Source organism: Lithobates pipiens, unplaced genomic scaffold, assembly GCF_037356315.1.
Source record: "Lithobates pipiens isolate NorthernLeopardFrog02 unplaced genomic scaffold, aLitPip1_a1.2 Scaffold_13, whole genome shotgun sequence".
Taxonomy (NCBI): Eukaryota; Metazoa; Chordata; class Amphibia; order Anura; family Ranidae; genus Lithobates; species Lithobates pipiens.
In genome coordinates, this window is record NW_027507718.1 from 167,675,472 (window position 1) to 167,702,312 (window position 26,841).

At 44.0% G+C, this 26,841-nt stretch overlaps 1 protein-coding gene across 4 annotated transcripts in view; it reads left to right on the forward strand.

Moving 5' to 3' along the window:
- BTBD2 (BTB domain containing 2) overlaps positions 1–26,841 on the forward strand; it is a 238,352-nt gene that overhangs the window by 65,367 nt on the left and 146,144 nt on the right. For all 4 annotated transcript variants that reach the window (XM_077475821.1, XM_077475820.1, XM_077475819.1 and 1 more), the window contains exon 3: positions 1,248–1,404. In XM_077475821.1, the coding sequence (XP_077331947.1) occupies positions 1,248–1,404 (157 nt within the window). The remainder of the gene's footprint in view (positions 1–1,247; positions 1,405–26,841) is intronic.

Sequence of the window (26,841 nt, forward strand, 5' to 3'; positions counted from 1 at the left end):
AACCTACATGACTCGGGACATACTGTGAGTGCCTTTTAATGGAATAAATGTTATTTTAATGGAAAACTGTAAGACAAATCTGTAGGCGGCTATTCCTGACCACTTTGTGAAAATGCTGGGTGCTATTCTATCATGCCTATGCTTCAGTATTTTGAGTTGTTAGCCTGGAATGCGTCACTAAAATGAGAATTCTTGACCTGCTGAGTTCTGGAGCTGGCTCAGAAAGGATTGAAGCTAAATCACAATGGCTGTCAGCAATTGGCATATTCAGAAGGTCTGCATTAGCAGCTTGGATATTTCTCTTGGCAGGTTTCCTTTAAGTTGTTCAGGGTCTACCTAACTATGCCTAAACCTGCTCCCACCCCCATTTTTACTCCTATTCTTACTACCTTGTGAAAGGAAAATTTTGTCTACTTGGCAATTGAGGGCAGTCTGGTCATATCGGCTCCCAGTAGCAGGTTTCAGGTGAGAGGAGGAGGGACAGCGGATGCCCCATAGCAAGCCTATGGGTGATGTCACAGCACAGGCATTTTAGGTGTTTGCTGCGATCTCTCCTGAAGCCAGCCACTAGGGAGATTACGTGGCTAGACTGGAGCACCCGCTGAATAGGCAAGTATAAACGTCTTCCTTTCATAGGACAGTTAGAATGGGGGTGGAAACGGTTATAAGCTAAGTTAGGGATGTCCTGGACTTCGACTTTAAAGTGGAGTTCCAGGCTGAAATCCAACTAAGTTTTAAACAATACAGCACATCCCCACCCTTGTTTTTGGCTATCGAATATATTTTCTTTTTTTCTTTTTTTTTTTTTTCAAACTTTTTTTTTTTTTCAGGTGGGCTTTAGTGATTTCATTGCCATACCCCCACCCCACCCTTTCTGGGACCTGCATGTCCCAGAAGCTGACGGGACCATTCAGAAAGCACAGCTGGTTTCCCTTACTAGCAAAGCCTGGCGCCTGCACCCAAAGCTGATGGATGGGATCCTCTTGGGGTACCAACATCGCGGGAACCCTGGACAGGTAAGTGTCATTTTTTTTTTTTTTTTTATATTGTTGCCAGCTACAGTATTTGTATCTGCTGACTTTTAAATTTGTTTTATGCAGACTGGAACTCCACTTTAAGTGCCCTACAGTGCAATCCAAATCTTGCAATTTTAAAATGCTCAGTTGTAAAGGAACTTGGGCTGTTTCTTGACTATGTATTTTATATCATTCTTGCATCCAAACTAACTTGAATACGTATTGTTTGAGGTTCCTTTACTCTGATGAGGTTCACATTGGGCCAGAGACTGTCATGACTACCCTGTATACAGCAAAGAAGTATGCAGTGCCAGCACTGGAAGCACATTGTGTGGAGTTTCTCAAAAAGAATCTTCGGGCTGATAATGCCTTCATGTTGCTCACTCAGGTATGTGGCTGTGAGTTTCAAAAGAAAAACAGTAACTACTTAAATTAACCTGTCACAAGAGACATGAAGGTTTTGCATAGCGGTTTTAGTTGTCTAGCTGCAGTGCTCACCACTGTGCATCAGTACTTTTTTGTCAATGGTCTGAGTACTTTAAGGTTGTGGACTCAAAAATCTTAAAGCCCATCTCTGGACAAAACAATTGTACAACAGTTTTGCTTACCAATAACTTTTTTGTCGATGTGAGCATTTTTTGCCATTTTGGAAGCTTGCATTAATGAATCTGGAGGAGCAAAATGTAACCCTATGGTAAAACGACTATGTTGCGTGTAGTCTTCTGCTCACTAAGTAGCCATTTAATGGGGTCGATATGGAGAAATGATTTAGTAGTAACAGGCAGGTAATTGGGGTTATTGTGGAGGAAGTTGCAGGAGATGGCAAGAGTAAGGTACACATGGAATGCCTTTTTATAAAGAACAGATGTGAACAGGGAAATTGGTAGTGTAGATAGTACTAATAGGATCCTGAATGGCTGCATGTGACCTGTGGGAGTAATGGGTTAAGACAAAGGGTGAGGAAAGAGGGAGCCTATGGTTGTGTGACCTGTTATTGTAAGTGCCAACGGGGTGTGAAGAAACTGAGGGAGAGAAGCGCAGAGAGAAATGAAGTCTCTGGCGGATACTGCAGTGTGCGACAGTGATGAGATTCAATGTCGGGAGGTAAAAGATGAGCCATAAACGATGCAGGTGATGAGGAAACCTTGAGAATGGAGTGAGAGTTCAGTGACATTGGAGTTAAAGAGCTGATCAAAAAGAGAAGGTGTTGGGGAAATGTGCAAAGCTGCAGTCGCCGGAGGAGAGTGTGAGTGGTTGTCAAATAGATGCTGGGAGGTGGAGAAGGGAGAGTGAGGAGGCAGTGCAGATGGGATTGCTCAGTAATTGGGGGGGGTGGGGGGATGTGAGGGTGAGAAGGGAGCTACTGATTGTAAGGAGTCTATAGAAAAGTATCTTTGCTTTTATTAGGACAGTTTAAATGAATGAAGCTGGACACCCTGCAACTGAAGCTAACCAAAAACATCTGATACGGCTATGTGAAAGCGGCACCTCTTTTCTGATTGCCTGCAGCTTTAAAGAGCCTTTTTACAGATCCTGTTTTTACACATTACAGTCAGTGAGCTGTGCATCTTCAGCAGTTTCATTCTTTCAAGCTGTTCGTTCTCACAGGCCAGCAGACAGGAAGCTGTGGCCCAGTTAGAATGACTGGTTTAGAGAACTAGGCTGCTTATGTGACGAGCAACCCAAGAAAAACGGTGGGAGATTGGAGAGCTAAATGTTTAGCTTAAGCCTTAATGTAAGAGATTGATTTGGATTTCATTAGGGTATAACTTATATTCTAAAGGTTGTTTACACAAGTGGTAGATTATGGTAGTGTACTTGGCCTTCTTCAACCACTTAAGGACCAGGCCTCTTTTTCAGACTTGGTGTTTACATGTTTAAAACAGTTTTTTATGCTAGAAAATTACTTAGAACCCCCAAACATTTTATATTGTTTTTTTTTTCTAACGCCCTAGAGAATAAAATGGCGGTCATTGAAATACTTTTTTTCACACCGTATTTGTGCAGCGGTCTTACAAGCGCACTTTTTTTGGAAAAAAATTCACTATTTTGAATAAAAAAATAAGACAACAGTAAAATTGGCCCAATTTTTTTATATTGTGAAAGATAATGGTACGCCGAGTAAATTGATACCCAACATGTCATGCTTCAAAATTGCGCCCGCTCGTGGAATGGCGTCAAACTTTTAGCCTCAAAAATCTCCATAAGCGACATTTAAAAAATTCCTACAGGTTGCATTTTTTGCGTTACAGAGGAGGTCTAGGGCTGCTATTGCTCTCGCTCTACCGATCGCGGCGATACCTCACATGTGTGGTTTGACCACCGTTTTCATATGCGCTTGTCGTGACGGGGTGTTCTTAAAAAAACGTATTTATTTAAAAAACTAATCTTATTTATTTTAATTGATTTTATTTTTACACTGTTTAAAAAAAAAAAAAAAAAAAAAAAAATAAATCACTTTTATTCCTATTACAAGGAATGTAAACATCCCTTGTAATAAAAAAAAGCATGACAGGTCCTCTTAAATATGAGATCTGGGGTCAAAAAGTCCTCAGATCTCATATTTGGGCTAAAATGCAACAAAAAAAGAAAAAATGACATTTAAAAAAAATATACCTTTAAGAGGTATGGGCGGAAGTGACGTTTTGACGTCGCTTCCGACCTCCTATGGTATGGAGACGAGTGAGGCCAAGATGTCCCCCACTCGTCTCCTTACCCAGCTAACGAAAGGACCCGATCGCCTCCGCCGCTACCGACGGCTCAGGTAAGCGGTGGAAGGTGCGTGAGGGTGTCGGGAGGGGCGGTGGCACCTCTCCCGCCGCCGATAGCGGTGATCTTGCGGCGAATCCGCCGCGGAGACCACCGTTATCGTACAGCCGACCGGCGCCTGAAGAGATGGATATCTCGGTTGTGGCAGCAGCTGCTGCCGTTACCAAGATATCCCTCTTCAAAAATAGGATGTACATCGGCGTGCGCTGGTCGGCAAGTGGTTAAGCAGCCAAAACTTTTCTTCACAGATGTTAATAGGTCAGCTAAGATCTAGAACGGTGATGGCGAATCTTGACAACCCAGATGTTTTGGAACTACATATCCCATGATGCTCAACTACACTGCAGAGTGCATCAGCATCATGGGAAATGTAGTTCCAAAACATCTGGGGTGCCAAGGTTCACCATTACTGAGCTATAAGTTTAAGAAAATCGGTCTATATGTGACTAGAAAACATTCAAAGGATCTGGTAATGGATATAAAATTTTAGAAAAAGAAAACCATAAAATATTGTCCAAATAAAAATTAGTCATAGTAATATTTCTGAGCTAGAAGCAGATACGAAGGTTGCAAACATGGCTTCGAAAAATAAGTCCTCTTCTTGTTGATTCAATTGTAAGATGGGGTTTCTTTAGGCAATCATGTGGCAGTATAAAAGGAAGTTAGGTGTTTGCCTGGTGCTACTGTTATGCGGCGTACACATGACCGGACTTTTTCAATGGGCTAGGTCCGATGGTCTTGCTGACGGACTTTGGGTGGAGGTCCGACGGGCTTTCTGAATGAACGAACTTGGCGACACATGACCAGACTAAGTCTGTTCGAAAGTCCATTTTGTTTTGAACGTAATGACCTAAGACGGGACTAAACAAGGAAGTTCAATAGCCAGTTGCTGGCCTTGCATCGTATTTGGTCCGTCGGACTAGCACACAAACGAACGGTTTTCCTGATTTTAAGTCCATCGGACTTCAATCCGTCGGATAGATTTGAAACATGTTTTATTTCTAGGTCCATCAGACTTTTGGGGAAAAAGTCTGCTGGCGCCCACACACGATCTAATTGTCTGACGGATTCCGGTCTGCCGGACCAAGTCTGCCAGAAAGTCCAATCGTGTGTACATGGCATTAGGAAAGGTATAAAAGGCAAATTTAAAAAGTTGTAAAAAAAAGCTAGTGAAGAGTACATTACTGATGTTGTGCACCTTGGCACAAATGATTTGACAAAGACTGATGTGCGTTCTGTACAAAAGGATTGTTAGAATTCAGGCCAGGATTTTTAAAAGTTGGGGTGTACTGTTCATTATACAGGTAAGACCTGTAATATTTGACAGCAAGGGAAAGTAGTTTGTATAGCAGAGTTCAGTGTTTGGTAAAGGATTAGTGCAAAGCTGAAGGTTTTGTTAGTCATGATGCTATCTGGTGGTCTGACAGTGAGCTACAAGAGATATGGTCCACATCCCTCACACAAGGACACTGAGCATTTAAGTAAGGAATTTAAAGAAATGGGGGCAGAGATATGAGGAGCATTTCTGTCCCCCAGCAGGGTGAAACAAATGTGAGGGTTTGTGCTGCTAAGGACTGGGCTGATGGTCACCTTCAGTTGAAGTTTCTGGTGGTAAAAGTGCAGTAGATAGCAGTGTTTGTAATGTCTTATGCACTAATGCTTGTGGTTCAGACAACAAGCTTTGTGAGCTGATAGCCCTTATGTTTAGGGACAATAGAGATGTGGTTCAAGGATTCAAATGACTGGGAAATAACTATACCGGGATATACACTATACAGGAATGACAGAGTAGGGAAGAGGGGAGGTGGAGTATAGATAGTGTGGTGTGTGTTTGTTTTTTTTTTTTTTTTTTTTTTTTATATCTAACATTAATTAAAAAAAACAAATATATTAATTACGCAACCCTCTGGGTCTGCCTTCAAACCAGAGAGGGATCTTCCCTTAGAGTTGGTGTAGTATACAGACCCCTAGGACAGACTGAAGATTATGATAACTTGTTGATTGATGAGATGATGCAAATGGCAATGAAGGGAGCGGTTTTGATAATGGGTGACTTCAACATGCCTGACATTAACTAGAATTCTCAAACTGCTATTGCAAGCAGGGCAGGGATGTAATGGAAGTACTTGAATGGGTTTGCTCTAAAACAGTGGTTCTCAACCTCGGTCCTCAAGTACCCCCAACAGGCCATGTTTTGGAAACTTCCCTTGGGTAGAAAGGCTCTGATCAATACCATGTCATTTATATTAATTTTAAAGCAGCTGTGCAAAGGAAAACCTGAAAACATTGGGGGTACCCGAGGACTGCAGTTAACCACTGCTCTAAAACACTTAGTAAAAAGCCCAACTCGAGGTGACCATATTCTAGATTTTTTATTTTATTTTTTTTATCCCCTACAACCTCAATTTTATTAGTGACTGCACAGCATTTGCATTAGAGCACAATTATTTTCAATTTCAAGATGCATACTACCTACAGAAATTTAGAACAGCTATGGGTGCCCATTTTGCTCCATGTTATGCCAACTTTTATTTATGGGTTTTTGGGAAGAAAGGCATATCTGAAGGAATAAAAACATCTGATATTATAGGAGATGATATCATTATCTGGGAAGGGCCTCCAGATGTGCTATCAAAATTTGTTGAATATTGTAATAGTAATCTGTATAATATTCGTTTTCACTTTTTGTTTCTGATCCAAAAAATTTGATTTTCTTGGATCTTGTATTATTGTGGGGCAAGCATCTCATTACTGTATCCAAAGCCCATTTCAAAGATGCTGCAGGTAATCCATAATAGTTGGAAACAGAATATACCATACAGTCATACCATACAGTCAATACCATATACTCAATAGAAACTGTACCCATACAGTAGATTACCTAGAGCAAGGGAAGATCCTACATAAGGCAGGGCTCGACAAAACGCGGGCGCCCGGTCGCATTTGCGACTAGAATTCCAGACCTGGCGCCTGGGGCAGCACAGCTGGGGGTATGCTGTCTCCGTGGCCCCCCCCGGCGCGATCGCGTCGGGCCGCGCCGCCGCCGGCCGGTAATTTAGCCCCCGGCTTTGAGGCCTTCTACGATCCTATGGTTCCTTCTGTAATCTGGCGCCCTCTTGTGGTGGCCGTTGGAATTGCAACCAGCAATGCTAATGGATGTAATGCTAATTTTCCCTGTCTGCCAGCCTATCTTTCTTCCCTTTACTCAGAACCCCTAAAAATTATATATATATTTTATTCTAACACCCTAGAGAATAAAATGGTGGTCGTTGCAATACTGTTTGTCACACCGTATTTGCACAGCGGACTTACAAGCGCACTTTTTTGGGGAAAATGTATTTAATAAAAAAAAAAAAAATAAGACAGTAAAGTTAGCCCAATTTTTTTTAATATTGTGAAAGATAATGTTGCGTCGAGTAAATCGATACCAAACATGTCATGCTTCAAAATTGCGCCCGCTCATCGAATGGCGACAAACTTTTACCCTTTAAAATCTCCATAGGCGACATTTAAAAAATTCTACAGGTTGCAGTTTTTAAGTTACAGAGGAGGTCTGGGGCTAGAATTATTGCTCTCACTCTACCGATCGCAGCGATACCTCACATGTGTGGTTTGAACACCGCTTTCATATATGCGTTCGCTTCTGCACGCAAGCTTGGCGGGACAGGGCGCGTTTAAAATATTTTTTTTTTATTTTAACTTTTATTTTTATTTTTTTCACTGTTCTTTAAAAAAAAAAAAAAAAAAATGTGTGTCACTTTTGTTCCTATTACAAGGAATGTAAAAATCCCTTGTAATAGAAAAAAGCATGACAGGTCCTCTTGTATATGAGATCTGGGGTCAGAGAGACCTCACATCTCATATTTACACTAAAATGCAATTTAAAAAAAAAAATTGTCATTTGAAAAAAAAAAAAAAAATGTCCCTCTAAGAGCTATGGTGGGCAATGACTTGGAGACAGGTGGGGGGCTTGGGGCTATCTTCCCCTCACTTGTCTCCATGTCAGGCCAGGGACAGGTCCGGATCGCCATCACGGACCCGGCTCCTAACTTTTTTAGCTGGCTCCTAGATTCCAAGCAAATTTGTCAACCCCTGACATAAGAAATTTATGTACCCAAAGGCGATGCAGAGAATCCCTCCTCTTCATATGCATCCCATTGCACTGTGTGGGTTTATTATCCTGCCTCTAGCCTAAAATACATTCCCTTTTTTAATATCCAACGGTCTACTGATGGGTGGAGGACTCGGGTATGCCTAGGTATGTGTGTATACATGCGCAAATATGTATTTGTGTGTACGCATATATCTCTTTACAAATATTTAGCATACGTTAGGTATACATAGTATTAAGTATATTTACAATTATGGTTATCCTCAATCTTCTCTATTTTAATTTCGTTCAGATTCTCAATTAACTTTATAAGTCTCCAATTAGTTTATAATTTCTATACTAAAAATAACTATGCTCCATTCATTTTTATGTATTTTTATTTTTTTTGTATACTATAATGGATTCACCATATGTTTTTTTATTTATTTTTATTTTTTTTTCTAGTAGAATTGATAAATGTGTTTGTTTTTTTTTTTTTTTTTCAACTGTACCCTAATACAACTTAACTAGTAAACCCGCTCGGGTTCGTCACTGTCACATGACTTCATCAGGGTTCACAAAAGCAACAAAGTGTCCAGTTGGTCTGCCAACACAGAATCTAACTAGATCAAGTTTTTTTGTCTACCAGACAAGTCAATCCGAGCCAACGTGTTGAATTGCTCGGCTTCCGTGCAGTTAAAGACTCATTTTCTTTCCATCTAACAATCAAGCTGCATGTCTGTTTCCAGCCAAGGATTTAATCTCTTAAAGGGACATCTGCTTTTTTTGGTTTTTGCATCTGGTAAGGAGACCCTCTGTGTGGTGGCTCAATTGTCATTTATTCACTGGGTGGTTTTCTGTCCGTGCATTTCTTGTTTTTCACACTGCAAGTGCTACTGCATATATTGTACATTTGTTATTTTTGGCAATATTACGCTATGGTGTATTGTATCATTACTTTGGGATAATACCTACTGATAACCACGTGTCTTATGGATTATTTGGTTCTTTGCCGGGAGTTTCCTTTCCATCTATCAACCAAGCTGCATGTCTGTTTCCAGCCGAGGATTTATTTTTCTTAAAGGGACATCTGCTTTTTTTTTTTGTCTGGCATCTGGTAAGGAGGCTCTCTGTGTGGTGGCGGTACACTCAATTGTGATTCATTCACTTGGTGGATTTCTAGCCGTGTAATTTTTGATTTTACACTGTAAGTGCAACTGCATATATTTGTACTCTGAGTCAATCTGTGGATAGTATGGCAAGGAACAAAGAGCAACAAAGAACATAGACCCGAAGTTTTCCCGGGGTCACGTGGTCAGTATGCCTAAAAGTAGGCAAAAAATACAACAGAATGAAAGCTTTAACCAGATTACACTGTGAATTGACATTTAACCTGGGGTGGCGGCAACGAAAGTATTAACCTAGCTGCAGAAAGGGGAAGCGCTAGGAAAGGCAGCAGAGGACCATCCTAGGGTTTGGCAAATGTAACACACAAGCTGGTATAAACCAACCCGATCACCACACCTTACTAGGCTCCAAGAACCTTATAACAGAGCCACCCCCGAAAGCTGAATCTTGAACATACAGATGTAACAGAAAGCTGGGGTGCAAATCAGTTAATTGGCTAAAGTAAGCGAGACCTTGGGCCAGAAGCACCACTCCCCCTGGCCCTAGGAACAACATAACGGCTATAGACCTGCCTTGAGCACCAGGCTGGTAATCAACGCACAAGGAGACCTGGGAGTATGACAGATATGTCATGAAAATAAGACCCACAATGGGCAGTCTGCTTAGCACAGTTGGGGGGCTACTCTGCTGGATCCCCTGAGGATGACTTCAACCAGAAGTGCCGAAAATAAACCAACCTGATCGGTTACCCAACCTAAAATGGTGAGACTCAACTCGATCCGACCTGAAAGTGCTGTGGCCTGATACGAGCTGGAAGAGGCCAAAAAGAAACAGAAAAGCAAGTAGGAACTGGATGTTAACCATCAGGACTGGAAACCTAGACCGGAAAACATGCCAAGCAGTGACATGAGACAAACCTAACCTGTGCTAACAATGAAACCTGCGTGAAGGAAACATAACTGAACAGGAAATATGAGTAGCGTGAGCAGCAAAAGAACTGCGGCTGCAAGAAAAGCCCATCTGCATAAGAAACGCAGTTTGCATGAGAACGTGAATTGACGAAACAACGAGAAAAACCTAGGAAAAATGAGAGAAACCTAGGACGCTGGGGAAACGAAATGTAACATAGCATGAGAAACAATTTGCATGAAAACTTACATGCATTAGAACAAACCGCATGAGAAATATGAGTTAAAGCGGAGGTCCACCCTAAAGTGGACCTTCCGCTCATTGGAACCCTCCCCCCCTCCGGCGCCACAATTGGCACCTTTCAGGGGGGAGGGGGGTGCAGATACCTGTACAGTACAGGTATCTGCACCCACTTCCGGGATAGCTCTCTGTGGAAAGGGGCGTAGATTACGCCCCTTTCCGAAAGTCCCCCGCTGCCTGCTGGGAGAAACACAGCTCCCAGAGGCAGCGGGTCCATCCCTATTGCGCAGCGCGACTCGCGCATGCGCAGTAGGGAACCGGGAAATGAAGCCGAAAGGCTCCACTTCCTGATTCCCATACCCAAGATGGCGGCGGCAGCACCCGAGAGACGATCGAGAGATCGGCTTCGGGTGCCGACATCGCGGGTGCGCTGGACAGGTAGGTGTCACTATTTTAAAAGTCAGCAGCTGCAGTATTTGTAGCTGCTGGCTTTTAAAAGAAAAAAAAAACGCGGACTCCCGCTTTAAAAAGAAATGTGAGTGGCAAAAGAACAGATGAGGAGACTTGCCACCAAACAAGCCAATTAAAACGATCACCTCAATCTGTTAAACCCATAAGCGTGATGGGTAACCCGCAGTGGAAGAACATGGACAGCCCAGCTGTTTGAAACAACCAGAGAACATGATCGACCACCTAGCCCCCTAGTATCTGCTAAATATATGGACGTGGGTGTTGAAATGACAGGACCAACAGCACATGAATGTGACCCTAATGACATCACCCTAGTGTATGCAGAAGTGAGCCCGAGCAACCTGCAGCGCTAAGACAGGAAATTAAAACTAACACTCAGGGCTAAAGTACCCACAGACCATGGTGGGTAGTAAAGGTGAACGTAAAGTATGACCTACGGACTACAGGCGAGAAAATTGTGGGACAGCAATCAATCAAAAACGAAACCTCAGCCCGTAAGGACCTGTTAACGTGACAGACCCTGGATGCAAGCACCAGCTAACAGAAAAGCAGCGAATGAAGGGCAACGACAAGAAAAGTATAAGACAACGAAACGTGCGGCATATAGAAATACGTAAGAAACACGAGAAAAGGCAACAAAACACGAGAAACAAAAGAACCATGGGAAACGCGAGATGCATGAGACACGTAAATAGCATCAGACACGTACAATACATCCGACACTTAACAAGCAGGAACGTAAAATGCCTGAGACTCATGAAATTACACAAGGGCAATGGCATTAAAGGCATAAGACGTGAAACGTGCGGCACATGGGAAACACATGAATACGTCAGAACCATGGCAATACGTCAGAAAACGCTAGAAAAACATGGGGAAACGTCAAACATGGGAAACGCAAGAAGTTGCATGAAACACGTAAATTACAACAGACACGTACATTACATCTGATACGTAAATTGCATGAGAAACATAAAATGCCTGAGAACCACAAATTCATGAGAACCATAAAGGCGTAAGACCTGTAAATCGTTTAAAAACCGTCAACTGCCTGCAAAACGCACGAGAACGCAATTTGTATGAGAAACCGTAAAATTGCATGGAAAACCGTCAATTGTATGCGAAACACCAACTTCATAAGAAAAGTAAATCGCATGAAAAACAAAATTGCGTAAGAACCGTAACTTTCATGAAAAACATCAACTGCATGAAAACTGAAAAAAAAAAAACGTGAACTGTGAATTGCATGTGAAACCGTAAAAAACGAGCGAGAAACGTGCGTGAAAACATAAAGCATGAGAACGTTAAACGAACCAAGAACATAATTGCATGAGAACGTAAAATGAAACGAGAACATAACTGCATGAAAACGCAAATGCATGAAAACGTAATCGCTTTGAGACCGCAAATAGCCCGAAGTACGTGGAGCTCAGGGGGGGGGGGGGGGGGGCACGCCACGTGGAGCTCAGGCTGGGTGATGACATACCGTGTTAAGCAGTTGATAAACTGTTTGACAGGATACTTCTTTCCATTAACCCATGCTGATTCCTTCTTTCTGCGCCATAGTAACCAGCGTAGGGGAGAGTCTTTGTAATTGCTATTTAAATGTTACAACTGCAGCGGGTCTCAAGAAGGGTGCTTGTCTCCTGAAACGCATCAAATTCAAACCACAGCATTTTGTACATCACCATCACCATTTCTATGTTGTAAAAACATAAGAGTGGGAGTGTACTGTATATGAAGAACAGTCCTGGTTTCCCAATCACAGCTCCAACAGCGGTGTGCTCCTTACTGTTCTACAAGTATCAATGGATTGGGCAGAAACTAGAAAATGTTCAATGAAAGCAGTCGGAAAATGTCGTGGCGACCCCGAGCCTACAGAGAAACCCACCCCCCCCCTCCCTCCCCCAGCGGAACCACAAAGGGAAAGCCTATGGATGCAAACTTCCCTTCCCCCCCTCCCCTCCGGCAAAGGCAGCCGGAGAGGGAGGCGAGCGGGAGAAGGCTCCCTCGTGGTGACCGAAGCGTAGTGTGAATTTCCCCTGCAGCGCCACACGGGGGAAGCCTGAGACAGAAACCCTCACCCCCCTCCCCTCCAGCAGAGGCAGCCGGAGAAGGAGACGGAAGCTGCCGGCGAGTGCGGTCAGCTTTACCTACATTCATTATTTTTATAAATATTACTCTATGGTTTACATTTTTTTTTATTTTTTTGGTTGATATGAAATTATTTGTGGAATAAACGCCAACCTATGCTAAGAAGCTTGCAACTATACATCGCAGTATCGTATTATTGTGTCTTTTAGACCCCTTTCACACTGGGACGTTTTTCAGGTGTTTTTCAGGCGCTTTAGCATTAAAAAAAAGCGCTTGAAAGAAGCCTCATCTGCAGTCCCAATGTGAAAGCCCAAGTGCTTTAAGAGCCCTTTCACAATGTCAGTGCCCAAAAAATGCTCGTAAAGCGCCGCTTAAAAACTAGCAGCGCTTTACCAGCTTTTTTCGAGCGTTATTGGGGCGCTTTTAACCCCTGCTAGTGGCCAAATAAAGGGTTAAAAGCGCCCACAAAACGCTGCTGCCAATAGCGCTTTTCAGGCGTTTTACAGACGCTTCCCATTGATTTCAATGGGAAGGGGTGCTTTAGGAGCGTTGTATTCACCGCTCCAAAAGCGCTGCAAAGAAGCTGCTTGCAGGACTTTTTTTTTTTTTGACGCCCTGCCAGCGCAGCGCCTCGGTGTGAAAGCACTCAGTCTTTTACTTTGGGATTGCAGTTGCAGCTTCTTTTAGGCGCTTTTTTTTTTTAAGCTAAAGCGCCTGAAAAACGCTCCAGTGTGAAAGGGATCCCAGTGTGAAAGCACTCGGGCTTTTACATTGGGTTTGCACTTGAAGCTTCTTTCAAGCACTTTACAGGCGCATTTTTTAACGCTAAAGCGCCTGAAAAATGCCCGAAAAACGCCCCAGTGTGAAATGGGTCTTACAACTAAAGCCCGGGCTGGTTTAAAGCCATTTGCTTAATCGGCTTACAATCTGGTAAGCATGTTTTTCACATGGTGATGGTTTAGTCACTAGGTGGAGTTGAATTTATCTCCAGTTGTTAAAGTATTCGGAATAACCTATCACAATAATCATTTGGACTGTAATTGGCGCAATGTTCTGTTTTCATCTTTATTCTGTGCTTATCTCACATTAATTGCCGCTTTGGGACTGGTTCATCCAATTTAGTTTATTTTGATTAGCGCAGTTTTTTGTTTTTTTTTACCCTATACTTTATTTTTAGTATAGAAATTATAAACTAATTGGAGACATAAGTTATTTGAGAATCTGAACATAGAGAAGATTGAGGATATCCATAATTGGTATACTTTGATTCTATGTATACCTAATGTATGTGCATATATGTTTACTTTGTGACACACTAGGGGTTAAAAAGCAAGAAAAGTCATAAATTGGATAACTAAGAAGTTATCCGATACACAAATCGTGTTATAACATATTGGTTATTTGTATCAATCTCGGCTACAAAAGGGCTCTCTGAATAATGGGGGGCGGATCTGAGGGAGGCGTTATCCTGACAACTACAGCATCCTCGGTTAGTTGGCTCCGTCAGAGCTCTCCTTGGGACAAGTGTTGTAGGTGCCCCCCAGCCCTCTCCTGAGCGGCTGTCTCTTCAGTCAGTGAGCGGTTCACTTGCATCCTGTCGGCAGCTGCTTGATGAGCCTGTCTCTGTGGAGCCAGCCCATCTGTCGAGTGGTTTTCTCATCTACTCTGAAGCATGGATGTGTCCCTTGTTAAAGCTCTCTATTGGAGGAACTGTTTGACACTGTTTATTCACCTTCACTTGTGAGTGTATAGATTTTTATTCTTTTATATCCAATAAAAATACGTTATTGCACCGTGGGCCTGTGTGCTCCTATTCCCTTCTTGTTTCCACAGCTAAAAGGAGCTGAAAGGAGTATGGTGCTGGCCAGATTGTTTCACATTAAGCATTCTCATTAAGGGATTCCTTGGTCAATGTATTATCACTTTGGCTTGGACATTTAGCGCAAAGACTTTTTTTTTGGTTTTTATTTTTGACACTTGGGTGAATGGGTAGTGCAACAATGTACCATATTCTCATAAGGTAGGGGGCCAGGATCTGGGGGGCCCCCTTGTTGAAGGGTTCCTCAGACTCTGACAAACCAAACAGCAAGGGTTGTCAGGAAAAGGCTCTTATCCAACATGGTGGTAAGGTTTTTTTGGGGTGCCCCCCAAAGCACCCACCCCCCCATGTTGAAGGCATGTGGCCTGGTATGGTCCAGAAGGGGGGGAGGGGGTTTAACCCCATGCCAATTTTATTTTTATTATTTTGGTTAGGGTTACCCTTCAAGATCCTCAGTGCACAAGCCACACCGCAAGACGGATCATCATGATCAATGGGCTCTCATAGGGAACCATTGATCTTGACATAAAAAAAATATAGTTAAAGAGGAAGTAAACCCTGATGAGTTTACTTCCTCTTTTTTTCCCTGCAAAGGTAAAGCATAATGGACTACTATGCATCGCATAGTAGCCCATTATGTGTCACTTACCTGACACAGGAGCCAGCCAAGTCGCGCTGTCCCCTGTAGTCCACCGCATCCATCTTGCTGGTGGCGTCTCGCAGCTCCGTCGCTGTCATTCGGCGAAGCCGCGATGACGTCACTCCCGCGCATGCGCACGGGAGTCGACAAATGCGGCAGCTCCATTTTTGGAACTGCCGCGTTCAGTGCGCCTGCGCGCCGCTGTCTACGGCGCATGCGCCGTAGACAGCGGTGCCCGGTTTTGGGCAAATATCTCCTAAACCATATAGGTTTAGGAGATATTGCTTGGACCTACAGGTAAGCCTTAATCTAGGCTTACCTGTAGGTCAAAGTGGTTTGTAAGGGTTTACACCCACTTTAACGCAGCTGTATCCAGGGTTAAGCCACGTTTAATAGCATTTACCAGCTTCTGGTATTTTTCGAGTTCTTAAAGAGGAGCTGCACACAAAAAAAAATATTAAAAGCCAGCAGCTACTAATATTGCAGCTGCTGACTTTTAATAATATCACACTTACCTGTCCCAGGTTCCAGCGATGTCGGCGGCAGATGACGAGCGATCGCTCGTCTCGCTGCAGCCACCGCCGCCATCCTCTGTCAGGGAATCGGGAAGTGAAGCAAGAGGGCTTCACTGCCCGGTTCCCTACTGCGCATGCGCGAGTCGCGCTGCGCTGGTTCCCCGCTGTGTCTCTGGGAACTGTGTGTTTCCCAGAACACAACGGGGGGGGGGGCGGAGCCATGCGGCGGTCTGGCCGGAAGTGGGTGCAGTTACCTGGATTATCCAGGTAACTGCACCCCCCTCCCCCCCGAAAGGTGCCGATTGTGGCACCGGAGGGGGGGAGGGATAATACTAGCGGAACTTCCCCTTTAGGGTGAAGAACCGCTTTAATGCCGGTGCTCAGAATGTTCTGGCCATGGGTTTTCTTTTGCATCTCAAAAACACTTATGCCACTTACAGCTCCTAAAAGCCTGTGTATGCATGAGGCCATAGAATAACCTGGAGAGGCATTTTTAAGCTGTAACAAAAAAAGTCTGACGCTCCTAAAAGCGGCTGTAAAAAGGCCCCGTGTTCATGGGGGCCTTATACTCAAATGCATAGCATATACAGTGGATATAAAGTCTTACACACCCCCTGTTAAAATGTCAGGTTTCTGTGATGTAAAAAAAAAGAGACCAAGATGAATAATCTCAGAACTTTTTCCACCTATTTAATATGACCTATAAACTGTACAACTCAATTGAAAAACAAACTGAAATCTTTTTAGTGGGAAGGGGGAAGTAAAAATTAAAAAATCTAAAATTATGTTTGTATAAGTATGCACACCCTCTTATAATGGGATGTAGCTGTGTTCAGAATTAACCACTTCTGGACCTGCTCACATCGATATGCGTTGGTACTTTGAAGGGGAATGTTGTTATGCTGTCATAACTCCATTACTCTCTTCAGTGAGTGGTCCGGTTTCAGATAAAAGTGGTCTCTGTGGCAGATTTGCCGCAAGATCACTTATGGGTGGCGGGAGAGGCCCCCTCCCGCATCGCTCCAGTGCCCTCCGTCGCTTACCAGAGGTGGAGGCGATTGGGTCCTTTTCCGTGTGTGGTATGGAGCTGACTGAGGGAAGATAGCCCCCACCCAGCTCCATACTATTGCAGGGCAGGAGTGACGGCAAAACATCACTTCCGCCCATAGCTCTTAAAGGGACTCATTTTTATTTTATTTTTTTATTTTACAGTAAATCTGAGGTTTACGAGGTCCTGCCATGCTTTTTTTTTTTTTTTTTTTTTTTTAAGAACAGTGAAAATAAATGAGAAGCAAACGCATACGTGAGTAGCGAGAACAGTGTTCAGACCACCTCTGTAACTCAAAAAAAAAAAAAAAAAAATTATTGAATTTTTTTAAACATTGCCTATGGAGATTTTTAAGGGAAAAAGTTTGCCATTCCACTAGCGGAAATATGTGTGTGTGTGTGTGTGTGTGTGTGTATATATATATATATGTTTGCTGATGATGCAAAGGTGTGTAATAGGGTTGAGATCCCTGGAGGTGTCTAACATGGAACATGACTTGGCATTGCTAGAAGACTGGTCAAAATGGTGGAAACTACTGTTCAATATTTTTAAATGTAAAATAATGCAAATGGGGTAAAAAAACATTGGGGGCACAGCGTTGGACAGCACTACAGAGGAAAACTATTTGGCAGTACTTGTTTTGAGATGGTTGCAAAATGAGCAAACCGTGTGGCCAGGTAGTGGGAAAAGCAAATAAAATTCTAGGCTGCGTCACTAGAGGGGTCAGGAGGAAGGAGTTCCTAATTCCCCTATATATATCATCTTTTTTAAAAAAAAATATTCAAAATATCTCGCGTCCAAGCAGTGTACAAAGCATGTTAGGGCCGGTTCACACTGCGACGCGAGGCGACACGGCTCGCCTCGCCTCGCTCCCGCAAGTCGCCCCCATTCTGTACAATGGAACCGTTCTGAGAGGAGCGACTCGAGTCGCTCCGACTCAGAAAAAAGGTTCCTGTACTACTTTGGGGCGACTTCGGGGGCGACTTGCATTGACTTCTATACAGAAGTCCTCTGCAAGTCGCCGCTGAGGTCCGTGCAGGTCGCGGCGAGGCAAGTCGGAGACGCCTCGCCGCGCATCGCTGTGTGAACCGGCCCTAAGGCATTCATTTCGTAACAAAAGGGATTACCAAGTAAGCGAACGAATGAAACATCCCAGGAAGTGGGGGGATGATACTGTGTGGGAGAGTAAGGATGAATAGGGCAGAGGGAAGGATAATACATCAGGGCACAGCATCTTGACGAGGAGAGAAATCTGCACTCTTGGAGCCCCTGGCATCTATCCATCCTGACATTTTATCACTTTTTTGGGCAGTTCCGATTTTAAGATTAGTAATCTTGTACAGTGCTAGAACGGAGTTCAAAACGGAGCTCCATGTAGATACTGTAGGTGGCGTAGCAGCTTTCCGACACAAATCTCTCTCCAGGCATAAGTGGCATAACCTAAAAATTATTTGGTATACCAGACTATTTCCTGAGCATCAAAAACATTTGAGTAGAAGCTTGGGATCCGACTCAAGGGTTAGATTATTGATTAAGATTAGCTAGGACCGCTGACCAATACGAGTCAAGAATTGGCCATGACCAGACCATATGTAATAAAGAAGCGTTTGCTTCACTACACCTAGGGCAAGATACTGGAACAGAAGGACTTCTAGCCGTTAATCTTTTGAGGTTGAAATAGGCCTTATGTAAGAATTTTAAATTGGAATGAAGCGATCCCTAGTGGATATCATGGTAGTAACATAGGAAGACAAACGGTCCACCCATTCCTCCTCCGTCAGATTGGGCAGGTCCACCTGCCATTTACCAAAGGTCCTTGCTAATGTAGTAGGGGCTGTAGAGAGGTGGAAGTATAGAGAAGTCAAAGGCTTTTCTAGTATCTTGGAAGTGAGTAATGTCTCCATTGGATCAGATTCCAATGTGAGAGAAGGTGGAAACTGTCTATGAAAGGTGTGTAGAAACTGAAAATATCGAAGACATCCACTGTGGTAATGCATACTCCGCCTTGAGGTCGGAATGAGCGCAGCCTTCCATCTGAGACATGTTTCAGACCCACTATCCCTCTAGTAGCCCATACTTGAGGATCAAGAAGACTATTCATATAAGGAAGAGCTGGATTACCCTAGAGGGGAATATGAGGGGAGAATGTCCCTGAAGAGTGATAGCGGGCTCTAGCTCCGTGCCACACTGAAATAGTGGTGCGCATCAGGCTAGTAGCCCCAGGGGTAGACCCCGAAACGCACTACCACCACATTGCTGAGGGTGGAGTACGCACCCATGATGGCTGCCTACAGGGTTATATCTAGGCTGGGAGAACCACCATCTTGTCACCAGGACTGCTGCCCAGAAATTTAACGTGAAAGTTGAGTAAAGACAGCAAGCGGCAACTGGAGAGTGGAGAGGGCCAGACGTGAAGGTCTCCCATTCCACACAAAGCAAGCGATGATGCCGTTAAGTTTGCCAAAGAAAGCTGGGAGCAAGAGAGGGGAATTACGAAAAAAATATAAAAATTTAGGTAAATGGACCATCTTTATAAGGTTCACCCTACCCACTGGAGTGAGGGAGAGTGACCGCCAGGCCGTGCCCTTCTGGGAGAAAGTCCTGGGTAACGGCAATAAAATCGAGGTCATAGTAGGACAAAGGGGCCTGCTCCACCACACCCAGATATTTTAAATTCAGTAACCCAACCTAATTATTAGATTGTAAGCTCTTCTGAGCAGGGCCCTCTTAATCCTCTTGTATTTTATTGTATTGTAACTGTATTGTCTCCTTTTTATATTGTAAAGCGAGGCGTAAATTGCTGGCGCTATATAAATCCTGAATAATAATAATAATGGGGTATTGGTGTTGGAAAGGGGGGCGGAGTGGTGCAGAGGGAACAGAAGTGGTTTTCCCCTGTTTATCCTGATGCCTGAGAGACCCAAAGGTATCAATTTGGAGGGCTGCAAGCAGGGAGGAGGTAGTGTCCAAACAACGATTCGATCATGAAATTGATTACCATTTTCATAATCGATTAATTGGCCAGTAACATAATGGGGTTAAAATAATAGCCCCTTATAGTGAAAAAAAGCAAAAAAATTGTTACTGTAAATATTTCACTGTTCCACAGTAAAAAAAAAATAATAAAAAAAAATCCCTTACAGTAGCTATGTGCTTTTTTTTTATTTTTTATTTTTTTATTTTTTTTTTATTTATTTTTTTGTACTATAAAAGGGTAATTTTAGTTTTTTTTTTTTAACCCCATTATTTTACTAAACACCCTAGGCCTGGTTCACACCTGTGTGTTTTGGTTCTTTTTGCAGAAACACTGCAGTTCGTTTAACATGGTTCCCTATGAGACACATTCACATCTATGCTTTTTTGTTCAGCTGCTGCGTATTTGGAAAGTTTCAAGGACTTTTTTCAACGCAGTGCTTTAGTTCAATATACTTTTAATGGAGCAGCTGCAGAAAAGCATGTAGTGTTTTTGCAGCAATTTTTTTATTTTTTATCTGCCCATCAACAAATAGGCCAAAAAAAGCATTAAAAGAATGCAAAAGTCCAAATCGCATCAAAATCACGTTTGAAAAAAAGAAACGTACAGCAAAAAGCACCACAGAAATAGCTCAAAAGAAAATTGCATAGGTGTGTACTGATCCTTATGCTGGCCTCACGGATCAATTTTCATGCGAGAATATTCATACAAAAATCTTTGTATATTCGCTGAATGAAAGAATGTGGTTTGAAAATTTGACTTGCTTTTAACATTCTATTTTAAAATGAATGTAATTTCTGAACGAAAACCACATACTGTCTGAAAATTAATTTGACCAAGTAGTTTTCTAATTATTTCTACATTTTCCCATCACTGTGATTGAAAACAAATGCTGCAGGGATACCGGCGATCACCTCACGAAGAGGACGAATGGGGAGATGCTAATGTAAACTAGTATCTCCCTGTTCTGCCTAGTGACAGTGTCACTGATCCCTGCTCCCTGTGATCGGGAGCAGAAATCGGTGACGTGTCAGACATAGCCACGCACCCCCCTCCGTTGGAACCACTCCCCTACACTGCCCCCTAGTGGTTAACCCCTTCACTGCCAGTGTAATTTACACAGGAATCTGTGCATTTGTATAGCACTGATTGCTTGTATAAAAGACTGGTTCCAAAAATGTGTAAAAAATGTCCAATGTGTCCGCCATAATGTCGCAGTCATGATTAAAATCGCTGATCGCCATTACTTGTAAAAAAATAATGCCATAAAACTATCCTCTATCTTGTAAACGCTAACTTTTTTGCGCTAACCATTCAAACGCTTATTGCGATATTTTTGGGGAAAAAAAATACGTATCGGCCTAAACTGAGGAAATTTTTTTTTTAAATATTTTTGGGGGATATTTATTATAGCAAAATGTAAAAAATAATGCATTTTTATTTTTTTTTCAAAATTTTCGCTCTTTTGTTTATGGCGCAAAAACTAAAAACCGCAGAGGTGATTAAGTACCACTAAAAGAAAGCTCTATTTGTGGGAAAAAAAAAAAAATTGTTTGGGGGGCCATGTCGCATGACCACGCAATTGTCTGTTACAGTTACGCTGTGCCGAATCGCAAAAAGTGCTCTGGTCAGGAAGGGGGTAAATTCGTCCGGGGCTGAAGTGGTTAAACTTTGTTAACTGAATTATACACCACACTTTTAAGGTTAACAGATTTAATCGAAGCAATAATCGACCAACTAATTGATTATGAAAATAATCATTAGTTGCAGCCCTAGTGTCCTTCAGGAATAGGAGTGTCATCTTCATACAAGGAGATCTTGTCTACCACTACCCCCGCTTGGATGCCCTTAACTGAGGAGGTAGATCTAATCCGTGCTGCCAAAGACACCATTGCCCGCACAAGCAAGCCGGGGAAGAGTTGCAAGACCTGCCTTGTACCTCGAGGAATAGAGGGTGACAGAGTTGTTGGGTGCGCACCCTGGCCCTTGGGATTATGATAAAGTAGCCCACTTAATAAAATGGGGGACAACCCAAATTTACAAAGGATGGCCCAGAGGTAGCGCCACTCCACTGAATCAAAAGCCTTTTCAGTTGAGGCTTAAGTGTGTGTGTGGGGTGGGTGGTGGGTTTAAAGGAACGCGACAGGTTTGGGATCATGTTTGGGATCATTGTTCTGCTGCAGAATACATTTTCAGGCCAATCGCATGCTTCCCTGATGGTATGGTACGATGAATAAGTATCTGCCTGTATTTCTCCGCATTGAGGACACCATTAACCTGTTGCCGAGCAAACTGCGGCAAGCTTACTAGTACGTCGGTTCGTGCACTGGCTTTTGTGGGCGTGCAAATTTTATTTTTATTGCTACTATTAATCCAATTTTTTTTTTCTCCATTAATATGAAATTCAGGTATTAAGGTTTCACTGGATTATTTTTCATTTATTGAACTTTATCACTTCACTGGGAGTTCATTGTTAACACTTGTTAGTTATTCTTTTTATAAATTATGGTATGCTTGCTTTGTTAGATGGGTAGATCAACTTTTTTCACTACTATTGCAATCAATCGCTCATAGGTGTTTAGATTTAATTTTATTTACATTATGTATGTGCGCAGCTTTTTCCTTTGTTATGAATTGAAAAATGTACCAGGACATTCTTGATAAAAATCTGCTACCCTCTACCAAGATGATGAAACATAGGTGGACATTTCAGCAAGACAATGATCTGAAACGCCAAATTGTTTCAAAGAAAGAGAAAATAAAACTGCTAGACTGGCCCAGCCAATCACCTGATTTGAATACAATAGAAAATCTGTGGAAAGAATTAAAAATCAGAGTTCATAGAGGCCCACAGAACCTTCAAGATTTGAAGACTGTGTGGAAAAATAACACCTGAGCAATGCATGCAACTAGTTTCTCCATGCAGGAGGCGCCTTGAAGCTGTCACTACCAAGAGAGGATTTTGTACCAAGTATTAAATACATTTCAGTTAGCGTGTTCAATACTTTTTCCCTGTGTCATTCCGTTTGATTGCACACAACTTTTTCCTGAACTTGTTTGTTTTGGTTTCTTTGTATATATGGCTTGCATACGTACAGTTGTGCCCAAAAGTTTGCATACCCTAGCAGAAATTGTGACACATTGGCATTAATATTGAAAATATGACTGATCGAGGGGTGTGTCCTGATTTGAGAGGCGGCGGACGTCTTTTGAGAAAGCACCGAGCATCCTGATTTTAATCCATCGGCATCCACACATAATTAGACCCGTTGGGAGCCAAATACCCTGCCGGCCTGACCATCCAGGTGCCCCGCTGTGAAAGGTGGAAACCTTTCCCAGCAACCCGGCCTGTGATCATCTGAAAGGAATAGTCTTCAGACACCCGTGGCCACCGCCATTTTGCCGACCTGAGGCCTCCCGGGAACACTAAATACTGACGGATCTGGAGGTAGGGAACCATCATCCGCCCCCACAGACGGCTCTACCACTCGCCGGGTAAGATCTAGAGGCCTGGCCAGGCTCCCGGGATGTCCGTGGTGGCCATGGCCTAGTGAGGCCTGTGAATTCCAGCAGTTTCCTCCGGCTACTATCCCACGGAGGGTTATCGCGGCTGGTTCGGCTGAACTTGGGGGTGCAGGACTCCTCCCTTCTCCCATCCTACCAATCCACCAAGTACCTGCCACGACCTGGGGAGCTATCAGACTGATTGGCCAAGCTGGGGTGTCCAGAGGCCTGGTGGGCCCCTTTTGCTGCTGCCTGTGTTGCACTGCCCTGGACCTTCCATATCCTGATAATCCCAGCCCCACATCCTTATGGCCTTGCTTCTGTCTGTGTGCCTACTGTGAAGAGAGGCTACTGGTGAGCACTAGCTGCCTGTCCACAGTGTGAACAGGGACTAGAGATCTGCGGAGAGCTTGGGTCCCGTCTGACTACTTCCTAAACAATAGTATCCTTTTCAGCACCAGAGGGACTGTTTAGTGGCCCTTGGATACTGAGAACAGACAAAACTTGCCCTTTTGCCTCCATCCATGCCGGCAAGGGTAAATCTGTGGCTTCAAACTCCAGTAAGAAGCACCCGCCATCGCTGAGCGCTAATTTTAGCTGACCGGCTCCACGCGCTGCTTGCTGAGCTGAACATGGCGGCGAGCCAGGGAGGCCCGACCGGAATCCTCAACCCCAGAATCCTCAACCTCTGGAGATACGGCGGTGGTCCTGTTAGCCATGGAAAACGGTAGATCCTCCCTGCTGACCCGTATCAAGCTCACCGAGGAATGCAATGGCATAAGGGCAGATCTAGATAAGATCAGAGGCTGCCTTACAGAATCTGAATTGCGCATATCGGCCACGGAGGACCTGACTACCAGCCATTGAAGTGCTAGAGAGCGTGGTCAAGTCACTGGTAGCTAAATCCGACGATGCTGAGCTCCTCCTCAGGAGGAATAACGTGAGAGTGCTTTGCCTGCCAGAGGGATCAGAGGGCGAGCGGCCTGCAGAGTTTGCTGAAGCTTTTTTTTAAGGACATTCTTGAGCTAACACCTGTTTTCACCGACCTACATGGTCGAACGAGCGCATCGGGTTCCCACTGGTCGCCCTCCTGGGGCACCACCTCATCCAATCCTGGTAAGGTTCCTCAACTATTGAGACCGTAACCGCATCCTTAATAAAGTCAGGAAATCTCCCTAACCTCAAGTATGAAAATGCTGACATCCACTTCTACCCTGACTTCTCAGAGGACCTACAGAAGAAGAGAAAAACCTTCCAAGACATCCGTAGGTGCCTCAAAGAAAAAAGGCCTGCCCTACAGCATGCTGTGCCCGAGCCGCCTGAGAGTTGTACATGCTGGCACTGCATTATTCTTTGATTCCCCGGAGGAGGCCGACTCCTGGTTTTCTACTCTGCGGTAAGCTGTCGCCTGAAATGTCCCATGGTGTTTGAATAATACATCATCCTATCCTAACAGGTCTGAACGTTCTGGCGCATAATTGGGTACTCTCCTGTATACTTTTTCTGTCATCCTTAAATAGCTGGAGTAACCGCAGCATACAGAATGGAAGATCTTTACACCTTGGATGTTGCCCCTTTTTGAGTCTGTCTTCTCCACTGCAGTACTGTTATCGCACTGTGATAATGTAGGAGAAATAGAACTAAGGTCCTCTTATTTTAGCTATCAGTTTGGATTACAGACTGTTCCTGTTTTTAGTTTAGGAATGAAGCTGACCTGTCCTAAGGGTTTTGGAGGGTCAGCAGGGGTTGTTCGCTTCCTACTATATTGCTACTCCATTGAAATTATCCATCTACACATGTGATTGCGACCTGGTACATACAGGTAAAATTGTCCTCTTATCCTTCTACGGGGTGGCTGGCTCGCTTACTCCCGACCCGCCGGGATTTTAATGGCATTCTAGACCGGACCTTGGACACCTCCAATCCAAACAGGCTGCTGGACCCTTACCTTGGGCAATGTGCCTCGGCCCTGCAGGTCTGGAGATGGAAAAATCCAAAAGTACAGCGCTGCTCCCACCTATCTGCGGTCCACCGCTCGGGTTCCAGAATCGACCTGGCTTTTTGCTCTCCAGGTGCACTCTTAGTTGGCCTCAGCAACTTACCCTGCCGGCAGGCATTTCAGATCATTTCCCCCTTGTTGTTGCTAGTGGCTGGCAACATGCTGGCTACAGGATGAAAAAGTAGAACAGAATATGCAAGGGAAAAATTGCCCAATATTGGGACTATGACAGTGTGACCAATGCACAGGTGACCTGGGATGCCTTTAAGGCAACCATAAGAGGGGATTACATATCTGCAATTAAAGCTGGCAGGGTGCACTATGCCTCAAGAACTTGAGTCTTGTGTGAGTGCAGCAGAGGAGAGGTTTGTGTCGGACTCTTCTCCTGAGGCATATTCCTCCCTGGCACAGGATTGAAGGGCGCTCTCTTTACACCTTTCTTGTTCAACTGTCGCATCAGAGAGGTTGCTCTGGGCTAGAATCTTTGTGTCTGGGGACAAGAATAGGAGGCTTCTAGCCAGTCTGTTGGACGACTCCAAATTTCAAACAGTTATACCCACAATACATACTGCCGTGGGGGGGGGGGGGGGGGGGGGTCACTGCAAAACCTTCTGACATCCTTAATGAATTCAAAGCTTTTTACGCCTCGTATAGTCCCACCACCTCGCAAATGTCCCCTGAGCACCTCTTGTATCTTCGTGACCTGACCCTGACAACCTTGACAGAAGACGTTGCCTCCCTAGAGGCGGAGATCTCAGTGACTGAGATTGAAGTGGCAATTCGCTCAACCCCCCCAAACAAGACAGCATGCCCTGATGGGCTCTCGGGAGACTGGTACAAAGGATGCCTCGTATTGTTCAGCGTATCGACCCATATCCCTTCTAAATTTTGACTTAAAGATACTAACCACTAAAGTGCTAGCTAGCCACCAGACTGATGCAGATCCTCCCGTTTAGTAAATATGGATCAAAGTGGCTTCATGCCAGTGAAGTCAAAGGATGTTAATATTCCTAGGGTGTTCACCCACTTACAAAGCCCTCCTACAGAACAGAGTACCAGAGTCTTGGTTGCCTTGGACTTAGGGCATTTGATTCTGTAGCCTGGCCCTACATGGAGGAGGTACTTAAGATATATGGCTTTGGCCCCACTTTTAGAAAAGGGATCCAGCTTTTATACCAGAAACTGACCGCACAGATTAAGCTTGGAGGTGTTATCCTCTTAATTTCCTGTGGAGTGAGGCACCCTCTCTATCTCCTGCCCTCTTCTCCCTGATGGTTGAGCCCCTGGCTGCTGCACTACGGTCCTCGGGTGCTGTCGGGGGGGGTGGTGCAGGTCAGATCCCTGGAGGAAAAGATAGCACTTTATGCTGATATTATTATTTTCTTCCGGGATCTGGGGCCCTCCTTTCAGGCAGCGTTAGAGCTCCTTTCACGCTTCGCTGACATGTCAGGACTAAGACAACTGGGACAAGTCCCAGATAATGCCAGTGGACCCGGGTGCTACAGTTAGTGGATCCATCACTTCCACTTCAATGGGCTGAAAGTATAACATATCTTGGCATCCATATTTCCCCAAGAGTAAGGGACTTCTGCAAGCTTAACCTTCTCCCTCTCCTACAACATTTT